The 19,280-nt window shown below is 34.8% G+C and overlaps 1 protein-coding gene across 1 annotated transcript in view; it reads right to left on the reverse strand.

Annotated features, from left to right (window-relative positions):
• Positions 1-7,804: 7,804 nt before the first annotated feature.
• Positions 7,805-19,280, reverse strand: part of nes (lysophosphatidylcholine acyltransferase 3 protein nessy) — a 40,737-nt gene continuing 29,261 nt past the window's right edge. The window contains exon 10 of the mRNA XM_083135321.1: positions 7,805-15,719. Coding sequence (XP_082991447.1) covers positions 15,456-15,719 — 264 coding nt within the window. The 3' untranslated portion in view covers positions 7,805-15,455. The remainder of the gene's footprint in view (positions 15,720-19,280) is intronic.

Raw genomic sequence — 19,280 nt, forward strand, 5'->3', positions numbered from 1 at the left:
GATATATTACAATGGATGAAACATGGCTCCATAACTACACTCGACAGTCAGCCGAGTGGACTGCACGTGATGAACCGAATCCAAAGCGTGGAAAGACGCAACAGTCTGCTGGCAAGGTTATGGCATCAGTATTCGGGGATGCACATGGTATTATATTCATCGATTACCTCAAAAAGGGCCAGACCATCAACAGCGATTATTACATAGCGTTGTTGGAGCGTTTAAAGGATGAAATCACGAAAAAACGGCCCCATTTGAAGAAGAAAAAAGTGCTGTTTCATCAAGACAATGCACCGTGTCACAAATCAATGAAAACGATGGCAAAATTATATGAATTAGACTACGAATTGCTTCCCCATCCACCATATTCTCCAGATCTGGCCCCCAGTGACTTTTTCCTGTTAGCAGACCTTAAAAGAATGCTCGCTGGAAAGAAATTTAGCACTGATGAAGAGGTAATCGCCGAAACTGAGGCCTATTTTGAGGCTAAAGAGAAATCGTACTATAAAAATGGCATCGAAAAATTGTATGACTGCTATAATCGTTGTATCGCCCTCGAAGGCAACTATATTGAATAATAAAATCGAATTTTGTCAAAAAAATATTTTTTACTATGTTAGCCTACAAACTTTTCAGCCCAACTGTTAAAACACCAACTCAATCAATCAATCTGATACACATGGCCTGTGACAAGACACACCCTGCATATAAATTTGATGTACATGGCAGTTAAGTGTTAATAGAAATATTGTGTTCAGGAGCAATATAATGTGTGAAACATGTCATACAAGCACACTTTCCCCCTACCTCCTTCCTGGTCAGTGGGGTTGTTACAACCCCGTCACATAGATTCCAAGAAGAGCAAGCAAAGGAGAGTAGAGAATGAGAGTAGATAAGTAGAACAGCTGTTACCTAAGATAAGGAGAGTTTGCTGGTCCAGTCAGTGCCATTACTTTGTGTTTTCTCATTTCTTCCTGGATTAAACTAACTAACTAACTAACTCTCTAGCCTTCTTAAACCCGAAGGTTCATGGCTGCAGCAACACAGGCCTTCCATGTTTCCCTATTTTGAGCAAGTTCTATATACTCTTTTCCATCCCTACCGATTTCCCTTAGGTCCATCTCAACGTTGTCCCTCCATCTTCGTCTTGGCCTTCCTACAGGTCTCTTACCATCAGGTTTCCCAACAAGAATCCTGTAAACTCCTCGTTCCTCTCCCATTCGTGCCACATGGCCTGCCCACCTAAGTCTTCTTGATTTAATTATTCTAATAATATCTGGACATGAATACAAATTATGTAGTTCTAAATTATGTAACCTTCTCCACTCACCTGTCTCCTCATCCCTCTTAGGTCCAAATATTTTCCTAAGGATCTTATTTTCAAATACTCTCAATTTATGTTCCTCTTTCAATGTAAGGGACCAAGTTTCACATGCATATAATACTACAGGCAAAATTACTGTTTTGTATATTTTAACTTTCAGTTTCTTAGATATTAAACGAGAAGACAAAAGTTTATGAAGAGAGAAGTAACATGCATTTCCTGAATTAAGCCTACTTTTTATTTCCTCTTTAATATAATTTTCATTTGTTAATATTACTCCTAAGTATTTGAATTTGGAAACTGGTTCAAACGAGTTGTTATCAATAATTAGATTTTGATTATTACCTAACACTTGGTTTCGGCCTGTAAGCATATATTTAGTTTTCTCTTTGTTAACTTCCAAACCTATCTCTTTAGCAGTTTTGAAAAATATTTTAGCATTATTCTTAATTGTATTCACATCATCCCCCAGTAAGTCTACATCATCTGCATATGCTAACAACTGAGTCACACCATTTAATTTTAGTCCTTCTTTAGTTTCTTTTACCTTCCTTATAGCATATTCTAAGGCAAAATTAAAGAGCAATGGAGATAATGCATCTCCTTGTTTTAACCCATCATGAATTGTAAATTTGTCAGACATATTAATACCCACACGAATTTTACTTTCTGTTTCACTGGTGCATACTTTTATCATACTAACAAGCTTCTTAGGTATTCCAAACTCAACTAATATATTATATAGTTTATCTCTTTTGACTGAATCATATGCTTTTTTGAAATCAATGAATAGCTGATGGACATTTTGATTATATTCCCACTTTTTTTCAAGTGTCTGTCTGATGTGAAAAATTTGATCTGTAGTTGATCTGTTACGTTTAAATCCACATTGATAATCACCTATAATTTCATTAGCATATGGGGTTAGTCTTGTTAAAAGAATGTTAGATAATATTTTATATGTTGTTGAGAGTAGAGAAATTCCACGGTAATTATTGCAGTTCATTTTATCACCTTTTTTAAACACAGGAACAATTATGGATTCTTTCCACTGTTGAGGGATTTCTTCTTTATTCCATATTAAACAGATTAATTTATGAATTTGATACATTAATGAATTTCCACCATATTTAATTAACTCAGCTGGTATTAAATCAATGCCAGGTGCTTTGTTATTCTTTAGCCTTTTAATAGCATCTTTAACTTCAGTCAAGTTGGGTTCTGGAACTAAAGGTTCTGCTGTGTGTACTTCATTCACTTCTGATTTATCTCCTACATGGACATTTAAAAGGTCATTAAAGTAGTTCTTCCATCTATTTAGAATATCACTTGGGTCAGCTAGAAAATCACCGTCTTTATCTTTTATCAAGTTTACTTTAGGTTGCCACCCCTTTCTAAATTCATTTACACCTTTATATAAATCTCTGATATTTTTATTTTTGCTGTTTGTTTCAATTTCGTTAATTTTGGTTTTCAAGTAATCTCTTTTTTTACTTCTAAACGTGCGGTTAACTTCTCGCTTTATTCTATTATAATTGTTTAGATTTGTATCATCAGAGTTATTTAACCACCTAAGTCTAGCCTGATTTCTTATTTCTATTAGATTATGACATTCATTATCAAACCATGGCTTACTTTTTCTCGGTTTATGGTATCCTATACTTTCTTTAGCTGCTGATTCTATTGCATTACGTATGTGCTCCCAATTCTTATTTACGTCTGTTTCATTTATATTTTCATCATCATTTAAATCCTGCAAAACATCAAATCTATTTGACAGTTTAATTTGGTAATCTTTCTTAATTCTTTCATCAGTAAACTTTCCTGTATCAAATTTTAGAACTTTTAGATTTTGTTGCTTATGATTTATCACTGAGAGTCTTTCTCTTAATTTAGCAATTACTAAATAATGGTCACTAGCACAGTCAGCACCTCTATGTGTACGAACGTCAATTATACTAGTATGCCTTCTCTTATCAATGAGAATATGATCAATCTGATTGTGAGTTTTACCATCTGGAGAAGACCAGGTATATTTATGGATATCTTTATGTTTAAAAGTGGTACTTTTCACAATTAAATTCTTTGAGGTTGCAAAAGTAATCAATCTTATACCATTATCATTACTTAAATCATGAAGACTTTCTTTACCAATCGTGGGTTTAAATGTCTCTTCTTTGCCAATTTGTGCATTACAGTCACCTAACAGAATTTTCATATCATACTGAGAAAATTTATCAAAGACCTGTTCTAACTCTGCATAAAAATCATCTTTAGTATTATCATCTTTATCTTCCGTTGGTGCATGTATGTTTATTAAAATAATTTTACACCACCTACCCTGTAAAACTGCATATGATATCCTATCATTAATAAACTCTACTGTTTTAAGAGAGTTAAATGTGTTTCACACATTTCTTCCTGGATTACACCATGTTATCCAAATTGCATGCAGTGTATCCATCTCTCCCACTATGGAAGCCAACCTCCGTGGCAGAGGGGTTAGTAGTGCATGCTACAACACCAGGGGTCCCAGGTTCGAATCCTGGGGAGTCTCTCTTCATCAATTTCTTCACATCACTCATCCCTGTCTTCGCGATTAGCCAAAAGTGGCAGAGAATTGAAGTAAAATGAACCAAACCCACTACAGAAAAATAGCCCAGTCCAGGTGATATCAAAGTGATAAGCGACACATGCAGCACATCATGTTGCTGTGATTTGAAATATTGCATATATTTCTTGAGATTTGTATCTAAGTTACATGTTCCTTGTCAATTTGGTGTAAAAGTTCCCTTAGGGAGATTGCTTATCAAACTGATAGGGAATTTCAGGGTTTTACACCAGACAAGCCACATTGTACTCAAGTTTTCATTTTTTTATATATCATGTGTGCAAAAGGAAGAGACTGAACTAACACACTGCACACTAAAGGAAACAAGGCCCAGTCCAATTGACAGGCAACATGTGCATCATGCTACATCACCCAGGTGTGAAAGCTGGCATGCATTTATTTCTGAAGTATTTTTTTTTACAAGTAGCATGTTACTTGATTGCCACTTGACATGGCAGATATGTCTTTGGTGTAAAATTTTCCTTTACCTGCTACCCCTACAAATAAAGGATATATGCAAGATAGGGTGAACATGTATCTCTTAGGCACAAAAGAATCTTGTATTAACTATATTTACTGACAACTTTATCAACACAAATCCCTGAGGGAGATTTCACACAGAAGCAATAAGTCTCAAATGGTCTATCTCCAAATTGTAAACAAATCCAGATGTTTTGGCTGTGGTCTATTTAGGATGCATTCGTTTCATTTTTTCTTTCGTCTGATGTCTACGTACAACCAATATTGATATATTGTGTTTTTGGTTAATCTACAAAATTTGGAATCAAAGTTACTGTTGCGTGCAATTGTTCTATCTGAAATTTGAATAATTAATTACAGCATAAATATTTAATCAAACAACAACTACTTTTTAAAGAGGCTTCAATTATCAGCCTTTTGCAGATGCAAACTTTCAGCACAATCGTGACAAATCTTCAATAAATACGTGGGTTGGAAATTTAATAGTGGCAACACTGCTGTATATACGCCATGAAACAGAACCGGGGGTTCTCACTTATACCACACGTTAGTTTGATACCTACTAGTAAATGGACTCTTCCTTCCAACACTAGGTGCATGCACAGTGACGAGAGGAATAGAGTATCGTTGGAGTTGGCTGTCTAAAGTTGAGTAGTCAGAACCCCACTAATGTGAAATTTTTGGTGATTCTTGCTGTATCTACAGGACAGACCATCAATGCACAGTACTACTCTTAATTTTTGGAACATGACCTGTGTTGCGAAAGAAGAGGGGCACTTTCTGCTGAATCCTCCCATCATTTTGCAGGACAATGCTTGGGTGCATCTAGTGCAGCCTGTGACCGATTTGTTAACTTGATGGGGCTGGCAGATGCTCTACCAGCCCCTGTGACTTTGATTTGATTCCTACGATGTAGCTTCTGAATTGTTCCAGAGATTCTTCAGGGAATATACCGCTCCATTCAAACCATTAACCACTGCTACAGAAATACGACGACTTCCACATTGCTGGCAATTGTTGTACACAATGCTGGTGACTACATCGAAGGGCTGTAAAAGTTTCACAAAGGTCTCTCTTTTGTATTATTTAAGAATAAATAGTTGCCACTATTAAATTTCCAACCCATGTATATCAAACTTTGAAGCTCTCTCCTGAAAAATTGGACACACAACATTTACATTCTCAGCGGATGATCTGTTGTGCGTCACTTGAGGAATTCACCAATCAAATTCTAGCTTGTGCAGCTTTGCATGCTGCTGCAGTGCAAATTGCTGTTGATTGGTTCGTTCTCAAGGAACAAGTTTAGCATGCTGTCTGTCGCTTCTGTGTGAAATTTCCCTTAGTGGTCCAACATTGACAAGTGTCATAACTCCATTCAATACAGGTCTGAGAAAAAGGCACATTTAGAAAACTTGGTTATATTTAGCTATTGGAACACAAACACAGTGGTGCCTCTACGAGCAAGAATTTGAAGCTAAGGAAAGACTTCTAGCACTGAAATGTTGATACTTCATAGTTATACACAACTCCATTTCCATGAAATGTGGAGTTACACTACTTGTGCTCTGAACCTCTCGTCTATTAAAGAAGATGAAGATTTCATTCAGGACATGAATAAATGTTTACCATTTTCCATCGATTGGTAATTGGTCAATTTTTGTATTTCTACCATTTTTTGAGATACTGTTGAACATACATAATTTATTCAACTATGAACATTTTATGTTGGTGTAAATATTACTAATGAATAAAAAAATATATATACTGTACATAGATTTTAATTTTAAAAAAGGACTACACTTGTAGGTGATACATATATATTTCCTTACAAAGTGGTACAATATCTTAAATCGTACAGAGAAACCTTCTTTCCATCATCTTTCAATGACATGGGCTTTGTATGATAACTTATATACAGTCAAATTTATAACAGTATGTTGAAAAATATATTTGTGCTACAACTCACAATTGTACTTGTAGTTAACAATGATAACATTTAATAAAAAACAAGACAAAAACAATGGAAGGAATTACATTCTCTCATTATCTGGTTCAAAAGAGTTATCACAGTACAAAAACAATTGTTAGTATATATTTACATCCACAAACAGGTGCATCAATTTGAAATAATGCATGTCTGTGTGAAATGAAGCTACAGCAGAATAGTTTATTTTATCCATAACAAATATAAATTAAAAAAATTAAAACAAAAACATTTTCTCCTGCAAACAACCAAAAAAGATATAACAACATGACTAGAAGGCTTTTTCGATGGACAGTCCAAAAAAAATTAAATTTTAATTCAGAGTAAAACCTCCTTATAATTGATATGCAGTAAAGCACTAGCACCTTCTCTTCAAAATACAAATTTTTGCATCTGCAAATATGTAGACATCTTACTGTCAACACTGACTGCATAGCAAGTTAAACCATCTTCCTAGTTCCTCTTGAATGGCACATTTCGAACAGAACATAGTTTACATCATTCCACAGTACCATTCTAAATACCCATTTACCACAGAACAGGCTTCTTCTCGTTAGAATATTTGACTTCGTCACTTTATCAAGTCCACTTTGCATAATGTATGTCTAAAAGATCATAATGGAGCATTTCTAATCTTCCCTTCCCCCCCCCCCCCAAAAAAAAAAGTCCATAATGTACTCAATTGCAGGATTGTTCAAGATCGAGGAATTGTAAATAAATTCAATTCCGGTCCAGGAGAGAAAATTAGAAAGTATAAATGGGTTCTGGACTGTAAAGAACCTTATCATCTTTGAAGTATTTCAATTCGGTCCCGGAACCTTTCTTCTGGATCAATTTACAAACAGTCCAATTTTGGTATTGAAATGAAACAATATGCAACTTGGACATAAATTTAAATTGAGAGAGGAAAAAGTTCCGGTCCTGTTATGCAACCCTATATAATTTATGGGTTCCTGAACATTTAACAACCCCAGGGTTATTAAAGGTCCATAAATTGTAAATAAATTCAATTTCCACCCGGGAGAGAAAATCAGCAAGTGTAAATGGGTTCTGGACCGTAAAGAACGTTCTTATCTTTAACGTATTTCAATTTGGTCCCGGAATCTTCTTTCCGGATCAATTTAATTACGGTCCAATTTTGGTATTGAAAACATATGCAACCTGGACTGAATTTAAATTGTGTGAGAAAAACGTTTCAGCCCTGTTACAGAACTCAATACAATTTATTGGATTCCTGGAACTTTAACATAACTGATCAATTATACATACCAGAAATGAAATAGTGTAACGCCACAAAAACACTATTAAATGGAAAGAAGATGGATGTTCAATGTGGCTATTTCTTCTCTTCCCTCCTAGAAGTTGTAATGAAGCTTGAAGGTGAGTTGTATAAAAGTTCACAATGTTATTTTTTTTTTTTAACGTGAAAGTTAAATGTCAACCAGGGGAAAAGAATTTACTTATCTTTAATTTGATATTACCTTTTACTACTTGGCAATCCTTTAAAACTCCGTAGAGAAGCAAAATTATTCTTGGATAGGCAAGACTATTAACTAAGTTATGTATTTCTCATTGCAAATATTCAAAAGTTAAATAATCATAATATAACTAGTATCTCTATCCAACATTTATTTTAAACCTTGAATGCAGACCAATTGCAAAATGTTACGTCGTCACTTGTAACATGGAAAAATTACCATTTTCCCTGTTGAGAAACTCTTGTAAACTGTTAATTCGGTTTCCCAACATTCAAAGTGAATTGGTCAACATCCCATACTGTTATAGTAACACACACTGGAAATTTAGCCATTAGTACATGACTCTGAATATTACAATGAGAAATATAGAGCGATGACAAACAAAAGAATCTTCGGCCAGAAGCCTTCGTGCATCTTCCCCTCCATTCATTCAGCTCGGCCCACAGTGAAGCCTGCTCCACTCTACCCCTCCCAAGTGCAATGCACAGGTCTTTTGCTTGCAGTTCCACTATACAAATCCTGTCCTATTCAAACAAACAATTGCCCGAGAAAAGTCTTATTCTTGTAAATGAACAAATTATATGCATCATATTTTTGTTGTTCATGATTATATTTTTGTTATTGCCATACACAAAAGATGTCATGGAAATATATTCCTGCAGGAATCCTGTGTTTATATTACCATCAGTGTCTGCTATTGATTTAAAACCACGAAAGATCTTACACATGTTTACAAGTAACATCTTCTGAATGAAGACGGGTACATTCGAAGGGAGGGAGGGGAGTCAGGACTGAATCATGTGAAAAGCAGGCACAAGTGTTTGATTCTATCTTCCCCTACTAACAAGAAATGCCAAAGTTGTCAAATGTAGAGATCTCTCGCTTTTCGTTGTTTTTAAACTAGATCATGTTTTTTTCACTTGCGAGTTTAATATGTTTGTGGATTGTATAAAGATGAACATGCACAGATTGAAAAAAAGGGGGAATATGGCTGTCAATATCCTAATCCTGTGGGGACAGATTACATTATCACGTACTCTAGGGTTAAGAGTACAACTTACTCATATGTCCACCTTACATACAAAGGCCAGTTGAGACTGGAGATACACATTCGTGCGAGATCCTAATCGCAGAAATGTAATTAGATCTAAGAACCCTGGTTTACATGAGAATAGCCATAACTGGGGAAATCCCACTTGAAAAGTTACTATGTTATCTTGAAATTAATGAAATATTTTACTAAATACATCACATCTGAAGCATTTATTTTCATTACTACACAGAGAATAAGATCATTTTGTTCTGCAGATATTCGAAGCTTTAGCAGCAGAAATTTGGACGAACTAAGGTGATATATTTTCATTATTAATTTTTAACTAAATTTTGAAGAATTGGCCAAAGTACTTTCCAGTATTTAAGGCTTTTTTCTTTTAATGTATGGAATTCCTTGTATGGAATACTTTCATACAAGGAACCACTTGCAATTGCAGTATAGCAGAGGTAAAAAATTTTGCAGTTACTTAGTTCAAGATATCACCAGCATTCCTGTGGTTGACAAACTTAAAAATATTTTTTTTTATCTTTGAGACATGTATTAAACTAACCTCAGACTCCCTTGATACGAAGAATGTATCATTTTTTTTTTACCTTGAGACAATATACTGGGTATAATATGATAGTATTACCTTAGCGTAGTACTGAAAAATTTCCATCACGCTAGTCAGTTGTACAAAAAGAAAAAGAAAAGATTCACACATTTTCTAATACAAGACTACCATTTTTATCACACAATAGTCAACATTTAGGTGTCAATTGCATTAAGGAATTACTACTAAGGTTGAACTGATACCAGCTGATTCTACTTCCGAGTACAGAGTGCCTGAAGGATAACTGTATATATATATAAAAAAAACACTATGATTGGCAATGACTTTCTGGTAGCCAAGTGGTAACTACTCTCTCTTTAAGCGTGAGCTATGCCAGGTTCAATCCCACCCAAAATTTTGGTGCGGACCAATTGCGGAACTACGAGTACTTGAAGAGAAGTAGCCCACTTGAATCTAGAATGGCAGATAACAGCAGATATGTGGACTCACCAAAAAGCTTCTTGCTCAAAAAAGTGTTCTATCATGGCATTAGTTACTCTCTGAATATTCTAATGATCGCAATAAGTGCATGAAGCTTTGAAGTGGTAAGTTTACCATTAGTGGCAGCGACTGGGTGACAAAACTGGGGAAGGGGACAAGCACAGTTTACTTTCTCTTAAATAAGGCTTAACATTAAACATTAAGAGGCCATAGTGTGGGGGCAACTCCCCCCCCCCCCAAATTGCCACCACCGGTTACCATGAATATTCATTACATCAGCATAAATTTTTAGACTAAACTTCAACTTTAGTATTAGCTCAACTTTAATTAAGTATATACTTCTACAGAAAAAATGAAACCTCATTTCAAACACCACAGCAACTTTTATAAACTTCCCACATGAAAATTTTCATCCCCTCCAAATGGAGCATGCTTTTTGTCACAAAACACACACAAGAAAATATTCAAACAACAAACATATAAAGAACAACAATTTAAAAAAAAAACATTAAGGTACATATGAATATGTACATATTTTTTTTGTAGACAACAGAATCTTATTTTATATTTTACTTAAAAAAAGTGTACATATAAAAACTGTATAGTAGAAAACTCATAAATTTTAACAAATCATTTACAATGGTACTGTTACAGTGGACAGTTCTTGCATCACTGTGGTAATATCAATTCCCAATTGTCTCTTCTGAGGGAAATTAAGATAGCAAATACTGCATGAATCATTGAAGCTGATAGTTGCTCCATACTGCTTTACAGTAATACTGCAGTAATGACAATTGTGTATGCAATCATATTTTCAATACATTGCAAACAAAAATGCATGTTGACAATTAAATTTCAAGATTGGCACACTGTAAAATACTTGCAAATGTGAAAACTGTGTGTACTAAAATAGGGTAGTGAATGAAATGTCAGCTGTGTTCTCTATGCAACGTTGGGCATGTCTTGGGAGAGAAAACCTACGGGGATATATTTGCTATTGGTATACAGCGAGGATACTCCACCCTGAGAAAGAATGTTTTTGTTTCATAAACAAAGGACATGTGTGTGTTCCTGCAACAGCATGCACTCATGACACCACAGAGCAAATAAAGCAATTGATAGTCTTGAACATGAAATGTTAGTTATTAATCATTAAATTGTGTATCTGATAATCTTAGAAAGACATGGCAACAGGACACATGGTCATTTCATTCAGAAATTATTTGTGCATGAGAACAATGCCTGCAACTTTCTTGGCTTCCAGAAAAACGATGTAAAGGAAATTATCTAGAAACTATAAATAGATATGGAACGTATTGCATTTCCAAAGAAACATGTTGAGGCACATCACATTTACTACATCGAAACAAGTCTGAGAGGGAGAGTGTATGTTACATTCTACCCAGCTTTTGGACACTTCAATAAAATATCACATGGAAATTTCTTTTCAGTACTGGCAATTGTTCAGCGAATTTATTCTCTGCAAAAAATGCTTTTTTATGAATAATGAATGCCTTTAAATAGAATTGCAATGAAATATTTGCACATGGCAGTTCAAAAGTGGAGTTAATGAACTCGGAATGAAGTAAACAAGACCTGAATTGTGAATCAATAAAATGTGATCCTGCATCAGGATAATGCACTCACACCTATTCATTGAAATTCATGGCACTTGGAAAATTCTCCAATTAAACATCCACCATACTTTCCACACACATCACTTGCAGTCTTCCAGCTTCTGAACACTTTCATCTTCAATGAAAGATTGCCCAGCCTTGAAAGCATTGTTGCGTTTGAAGAGAATTACTAGAACAATATTAACCCATTGACATCATGTTTAAATACCTTCGGAGTTGACCAAGAAATTGTATTTAAATTCCATAGTGCGGCAGTTTGAAGGGCAAAAATAAATTAAAATAAATTGCCTAGATTAAAAGTTGAAAATGTTGTTTTCCATAAAAACCAAACCAGATCAAAGGGTTGAAATTTGAGAATATATAAGCTTTATTGGTTCAGAACTGTGTAATAATCCAATATTTTTCTGAAAATTATCTCTGTTTTGGGATGTGTAGAAAACTAGTTTTAAAGGAATATTAGCATTGAACACCAGATTCCACGAAAAATCGAGTTTTGATCCTAGTGTCAAAATAACAGATTATATGCATTTTGAGAGGCTAAATATGCATAAAAATTCGAAAATGACTTATAAATGTAAATTGGTTACTAAACTGGGGAAAATGCGAAATTTTGATGCCATAATGGCTGAGGAGAGTGGCATACGATAAAGAAATGTTTTGTTTTTTTCTTACTTCACACAAACACATCGAGGGCGCCACACTGAGGAAATTTCAAACATCACATATCTGGACTTCGTTTTAGAATGAATACAAGTGACAGCTATGAACTACACACTGAACTACGTGCATTCCTATCAAGCAGTGTAGCATTGCGAGCTGAGCTCGTCATACGACTTATGTGTCATAACAGGTTAATGCAAGTCCTGCTCGTCATATGACGCGAATGGGTTAAAGTCTCACTCTTGTAATCTATTAATTTCACAGATTTGTCTCAAAACAAAACAGTCCTGTCTTTGGTTATCTAGCTTAGCTGTTTTCTTTTTCAACTTACAAATTACAATTTTTCTTATGCAAAATAGGATACATTTCTGCCCTCCTATTAACCATCCAAATTCTGAATTCAAACATACATTAATCCTTCCAAGAACTTACACAAAAATACTGTATCTTGTCCTAAATAAAAAAAAAACCTGGACTACACACGATTATGATGTGATTATTGAAATGTAGTCTTGCTACACAAAACAAAACTCTTATATTAGAGGATTTCAATCTGAAATAGACACAAACTTATTCCTTTTACCAACCAGGAAATATTAAAGCAGTGCTTTTTCAAAGATAAAATATGTATATAAAAATGAATAAAATGGTGAACAACATAAAAAAAAAAAAGACTCGCATATAAAAATTAATGTATATGGACAGAACGAATGCATCTTCTAGATTCAATTCCAAATTTTAGTCTTGTTATTGGAACTTCAATACTTATTCGGGAAAGGGAACCAGAGAAGTCCAGATGAAATCATGTGCTTGGCTATCCTTCTGCCATATTTAGCATCCCTTTTTGTAATTCAATTTGTCATGAACAATTATGCAAATTTATAAAAGAAAATGTTATTGTTTTTCTCTTTAAGACTTGTCATACAATGATTATTAACCAAGCAGCATTTAAATATTAATTTACCATCAAATACGTTTGTTCATGACAAATTTGAACACTGTAGTTCTTACAATGTTAACGAAACAAATATATAGTTAATGCTTTTTAATACAGAGTAGGAACAAAGTCACTTTCCCCCCAAAACATTTGATTTCTTCATTTATTGGGGAAAGCGACTTTGTGCCCACCCTAGTCACACATAGTTAACTGGGATTTAAATTCTTTAAAGTCTTAACTGGGAAGAACAACTGGTCCCCTTGCTTGCATGGCAATGATCAACTAATTAATTACATGCAAGAAAATATTTATGAATATTGAAAATGCTTCAGTTCTGTTAGTTACTCAGAAATAACAATGCTCTATTACAAAAGCAAATAAATACTGGTAAAGAAGTTCAATTTATATTGTAAAATTTTGCATTTCCTCAATGGACAGTCGCAAAAAAAGGTAAGTTTGGGCAGTTCCCATAACAAAAAAATAATAACTGTAGAATGATTTGGCATACTCCCTAGCCCATATCCAAAATTCATAAAGTACTTGATATTTTGAAGGAGGAGTCCGTAACAGCAGGTCAATATTAACAGCTCTACAAACAAGTTACATCAGACTACACTCTATTATCACAACATTTTTCTGAATATTGTGCAACCTCAATTTCGATAGTAAACTATTCTCCTCCTAGTAAGTTTTAAGGAAAATAAATGAAAGAGAGATAGGTTACAAAAATACTTGTGTGTACACTAAGAGAACAATATTCTTGAGCATCTCTATAATAACATGCTCCATTCTAGTTTGCAACACACATGCTTATTTTGTGTTTAAGCATAAGTCATGTGTGCAACAAAAATAATAAAAATGTAGAGAATAAGGAATTCCAAGCAATGCAACTACAGCAATATTTATGCAACTCAAGGCACCAATACAATACAATTAGAGCACCTCATTTTTTTAAAAAAAATGTCGGCACATTCCTGGAATGTTGTATTGCCCTTCCTTATTCTTGTGTTGTACGATCCTCCAGTTGATTCAAAGAAACATACTAACACTAATTGCTAGCACCATTACTTAAGTATGCACTATTGTCATAGCAACAACACATACAATTTTCTTTTAAAAAGTTTTGCTGAAAGAATTTCACATATTTAGTCACCCACTTTATCATCAATTTTCTTTTAAAAAGTTTTGCTGAAAGAATTTCACATATTTAGTCACCCACTTTATCATCTGTAATTGGTTAACTTTTCAATTATAATTAAGGATGGAAACATCCTTCAATAATACACATAGTTGGGACCAGGCATAGCCAAATACTTATTATTTTTTTTTAAAGGGAAAGGGACAAATCCATATCATACTCTTTGCTGCGTATGCATACTCTATGCAATGTTTCACTTTCTGAATCTTCATTAGAGTGACAAAAAATTTTGTATCATTAAGATCCTTGCATATTAGTTGATATGCAAACTTTTGAATTTATTTCCTGCCAAATTTGGAAAACTTATATTGTGCACAATACAAATTTATACCTGGGTCTTTAAAATTTTTGTTCATAAATTACCACAGTGACAGGATATAATAGGTGGTATCTTGTGAACCTTATGCAAAATAGAATATGATTTCCAGAAACAAAGTATGGTTTTGCCCACTCTCACATATTAGAAATGGCTGAAGGTCATGGATTTAATTTTCTAAGAGATCTACAATTGCGAAAAGAAAGAACATATTGTGGCAAGTATTAAATTTAATACCCAGCATGCAACACAGACAAGTAAGCAAGCAAGTAAGCAGGAAAGAAATACTAGAAAGAACACAAATATACATGTCTTGCTCAGAATTTGCACTAAATAATGTACAGGAAATAAGTTGGTGATTTTATTAAACAACTATTCAGAACGATTCAAAAATAAAAACAATTAGAGAAGTATTTTAGATTACAACTAAGATACATTTTAAACTTAGTTGTTAAGTTTTTAAACTTTTAACGTCAGCTGTTATTTGTTATGCCTGGTCTCAACTGTACAATGCTAACTAATAATTTTTACACAAGTTTAGCAATGAAAAATTTAAACACAACCCAATCACTTTATTCTTCATGGCTAATTTTACCATGTGCACATACTTGCATTACAATTTTAAACTGGAAAAAGGGAACCAATAAAAAGACCACCATATTTTACAAAGGAAGGGTATAACACACTAAAATACTGTTCTTACTGAGCAACGGAACCATGCATAATGATGTCAGTCATAAATTTTATTCCTGCTTCCCTTGCGGTCTTACCACCAGTGTCACAAGGGGGCGATAAATTGGCCAGAATGCAAACAGAACATGACCTGAAAAGTATACCGATTTGTACACATCCCACCATTTGTCAAATTGAAGTAGCACAAATGGGGCCAAACAGTAACCCATGAATATTGTTACGTAAGCCTTTAACATCAGCCAGCTGACTGGTCTTACTTTAGGATCCTTCAGGAATTCCTTTAGATATCCATTTCTGTCAAGTATATCTTGCACCTGAAAAATAAAGTTGCATAAATAGTTAATCAGCATGCACTATACCTTCTCCTTTTCTCTACACAGTGCTTGGTAATCTACTTCCTCCTCCATTAAATACTTGATTGATCTGGTTTATTTTCCAAGATGAGAACCAGTGATGGTATGATGGAGGGATACTCACAAATAACACCCATGCTGAGATTCAAACCCGAAACCCTTGGCATCGTAGCATGCTGTGCTAACCACTCCTCCATGTAGGTTTGCTCCTTTAAACAGTTGAAATGAATCACTACAAAATATAATGGACCAACTGTTTATTGCTGGCCTTGCGTTGGATGAATGAAAGCGAGCAGCTACTCCTTTCTCAACTTTTTGGGGCACACACTTCGGGTCTGAAGCAGGGCACATCCAGCTGCTGTCACTAAAACTAATTACTAAGAACTCTAAAACTGGTGCTCCTAACCTACAATTTTGTTTAGTTCTAACAATATATATGTGGTTAGATTAGGAGGGGCAGGTTTAACAATCTTAGCAATTAGTTTTAGTGATTGTTTCCAGCTGGAAATGCCCCACACGCTACACTTTGTGTGAATAAAATGGTGGAGAACACAAGGAACACCTACATCCTCTGAAAATACCTGCTCTAGTGGTGAGCTACCATTTTGATGTGAATTAAAAAAAGAGCAAGTCCCCTGAAACCATTCTGATGCTTATACGTACATGCACGTATGTATCCATCACGTTATACAAATATTATCTCTATCTTACATCATTTTTATTAACACAACCCAAACCCTTACAGGCTAAAAGGAATTTTCAAAAGAAGAAATAAATACCAATCCCCCCTCCAAAGAACAATAATTGCAATAAAGTCACATGAAACTCACGAATTTCAAATAAAAATAGATATCTCCATACATCTCATTGTCATTTTCCCTTCTTCTCTCACATGTGTCTCCTGTTCCTTGCATTTGCACTACCTGATATCCTTAGTGATAGTAAATGAGCCTGATAAAAGGTCCGAAACATTGTCAGCAATAAACACTTTGTGGTCAGGTTTTGCGATTCATTCAGCTACCGTATTTTCTCGAGTACCCCTCACCCTCGAATAAGCCACACACCTGGATTTCAGAGAAGGGAAATGCAAAAAAAAAAAAAAAAAAAAAAAAAAATCATGACACTATTCAATCTTACACTTCCCTTAAAATTTCTTAATTTGCTTGAAAATAGTATTTCTGCATATGTTTGTGCATTATACCTCTATTGAGTGATACCTTATTTTGTACAAAGAAGAAATAGCACACTTTAGCAGAAATGTGGAATTTTATTTCAAATTAAGGACACACAAAAAAGAAGCCATCTTTTACACTTACGACTACTCTTCTCCACTACTGCCATCATCAGAGCTTGCTTCCCCTGTATCACTGTCCCATTGAGTTTGTTTGATATGGAACACTTTTTGATACTCTTCTCCACCAACATGGGACAATGCATTTTTAAAACACTGACAAAGCAGGTTGACATCAGGATGCTTAATTTTCCCCCCTGGTGGAAACTGGTGGTTATTTGAGGAAATCCAATTTGTATATTGTTCCTTTAGAGCAGTTTTGAAAGGCATCAAGAGGTTGCAAAACTGATGTTAAGCCTCCAGGAATTATCAATTGGTCAGTCGTTTTTGAATCTAGAAGATGCTTAACTGCAGGGGTTGTATGGCCATGGAAACTGTCCATTACGAGCATGTTTCTCATGTTTAAAAGTGCTCCAGGTCGGTTTTGCCACACACGCTTGATCCAATCCTGAATTAGGCTTTCATCCATCCAACCTTTTTCTTGTGCTTGCACAAAAACTCCTTGGACACTAATTTTAGGAACAGTTTTTCTCTTTAGCACAATATATGGCAGAAGTTTTCTTCCATCTGCTGTAACGCACAACATCACTGTGCATCATTGTTTTTTCATATCCACCCGTTCGCACAAGAACACCTTCTTTCACCCTTTTTATTAACGGTCGAGTCAATAGCATTTCAAAATAAACTGGGGTTTGATCTGCATTACCGATTTGAATATACAAATATATATGAAGATACGATTTTTCCTCAAATTTATCACATAACGTTGGAAACGTAGGATTTTGATTTTATCTTCAAATGCATCAGGAAGTCACTGGGCTAAAGTTGTTGTTCTTTGTAAACTCAGATTGTATTATCTAAAAAAACGGACAATCCAACCCCGACTTGCTTTAAAACCATGAACTGGAACTTCTTTTTCCAGTGAAAGAGCCTTCAATTGACACATTTCTGCAGAAACTGCAAATACAAATTGTAGTTTTTCACATAGTCATGCAGCTTCCCTTCTATTTCCGGAAATTTAGCCTTTTGTCCTCGAAAAGCTCTCCAATTGCCACACGTTTAGCAGTATTTCCTTTTTTTCTCCAATCTCTCACACAACTCTCACTTATATTTATGAGCATTTTAATTTCCTCCACTTCTTGAATGACGTGTAACTTTTCATGTGCTGTAAAATATTGCAAATCTTCTTCCTTTAGTGGTCATCTTGCTTTTAGCATCCATGTGAAGCAAGATTTGAGTCATTGCAAGACAAAACAAGCCTTACAACTTCCCACACCCACACCCATGCAGCTGGACTGGCCAGACATAAACATCCAGCTGGTTGCTGTCTTCATCTCTTTCTTGGCGCCAGTGTGGCTGCAGAATGATTCCCTTGGCAAAAGGGAAGGAGAATATTCTTTTCCCTTCTGTCTGTAAGCTTTTCATAACTTAAGTTGACCCATTTTTTTTAAAGGAGGAGGAGGGGAAGAGGTGAAGAAACAACGCACATAATGCAGTGCACGGAGAGAGAACTGTGATTTAATTAAACCAGGACATAGAATGATTTTTTCCACTTGATACACGAATTATGGCAAACGTGTTTTGTTTTCTTTCCAAGAACACAGGCTGTGAGATAACATCTTGACCTCCACTCCTCCTCTAGTAAGCTTGTATAACAGCTTGCATACCTCCACAGGATAAATTGTTTACACCTGGTGATAAGATCTATACTCGAGTAAGCCGCGCACTTCCATTTTCTGCCACGTTTGTAAGGAAAAAAAGGGCACGGGGTATTCGAGTTAATACGGTATTTCAAGGAGCACCCATGAACTTAAATTTGGAAATTGGATCAAAACCAATCCAGTACTCACATACCTTACTAGAATGGCAAGTTGGGTTCTGGACCACTTCTGTAAACAGAGTATGTGTTCTTTGCACGATCAATGCTGTATATGACAAAAAAATACAATAAATCCCACTTTGGAAGTGGCCTTTTTTTTCTCTTATGGTGGTGTTTAGTTCTAGGTCCCCATAACTTTCTCAAGCTGACACTATCAAGACATAAAGGATGTCTGTAAAGAAACGTAAGATTTAATTTAAGAAAAAAAAAAAATATTTATTAGTTCTCAAAGTTACTACATTATTTGAAAGGGTTAATATTGCCATTAAATGTTGATTAGGATATTTGACAAATGTCCTCCACGATGCATTATGCTTTATGAAATGTCCAGTTGCAGTGACCGACAGCATAC

This window comes from Lepisma saccharinum, chromosome 14 (genome assembly GCF_977018435.1).
Source record: "Lepisma saccharinum chromosome 14, izLepSacc3.1, whole genome shotgun sequence".
NCBI lineage: Eukaryota > Metazoa > Arthropoda > Insecta > Zygentoma > Lepismatidae > Lepisma > Lepisma saccharinum.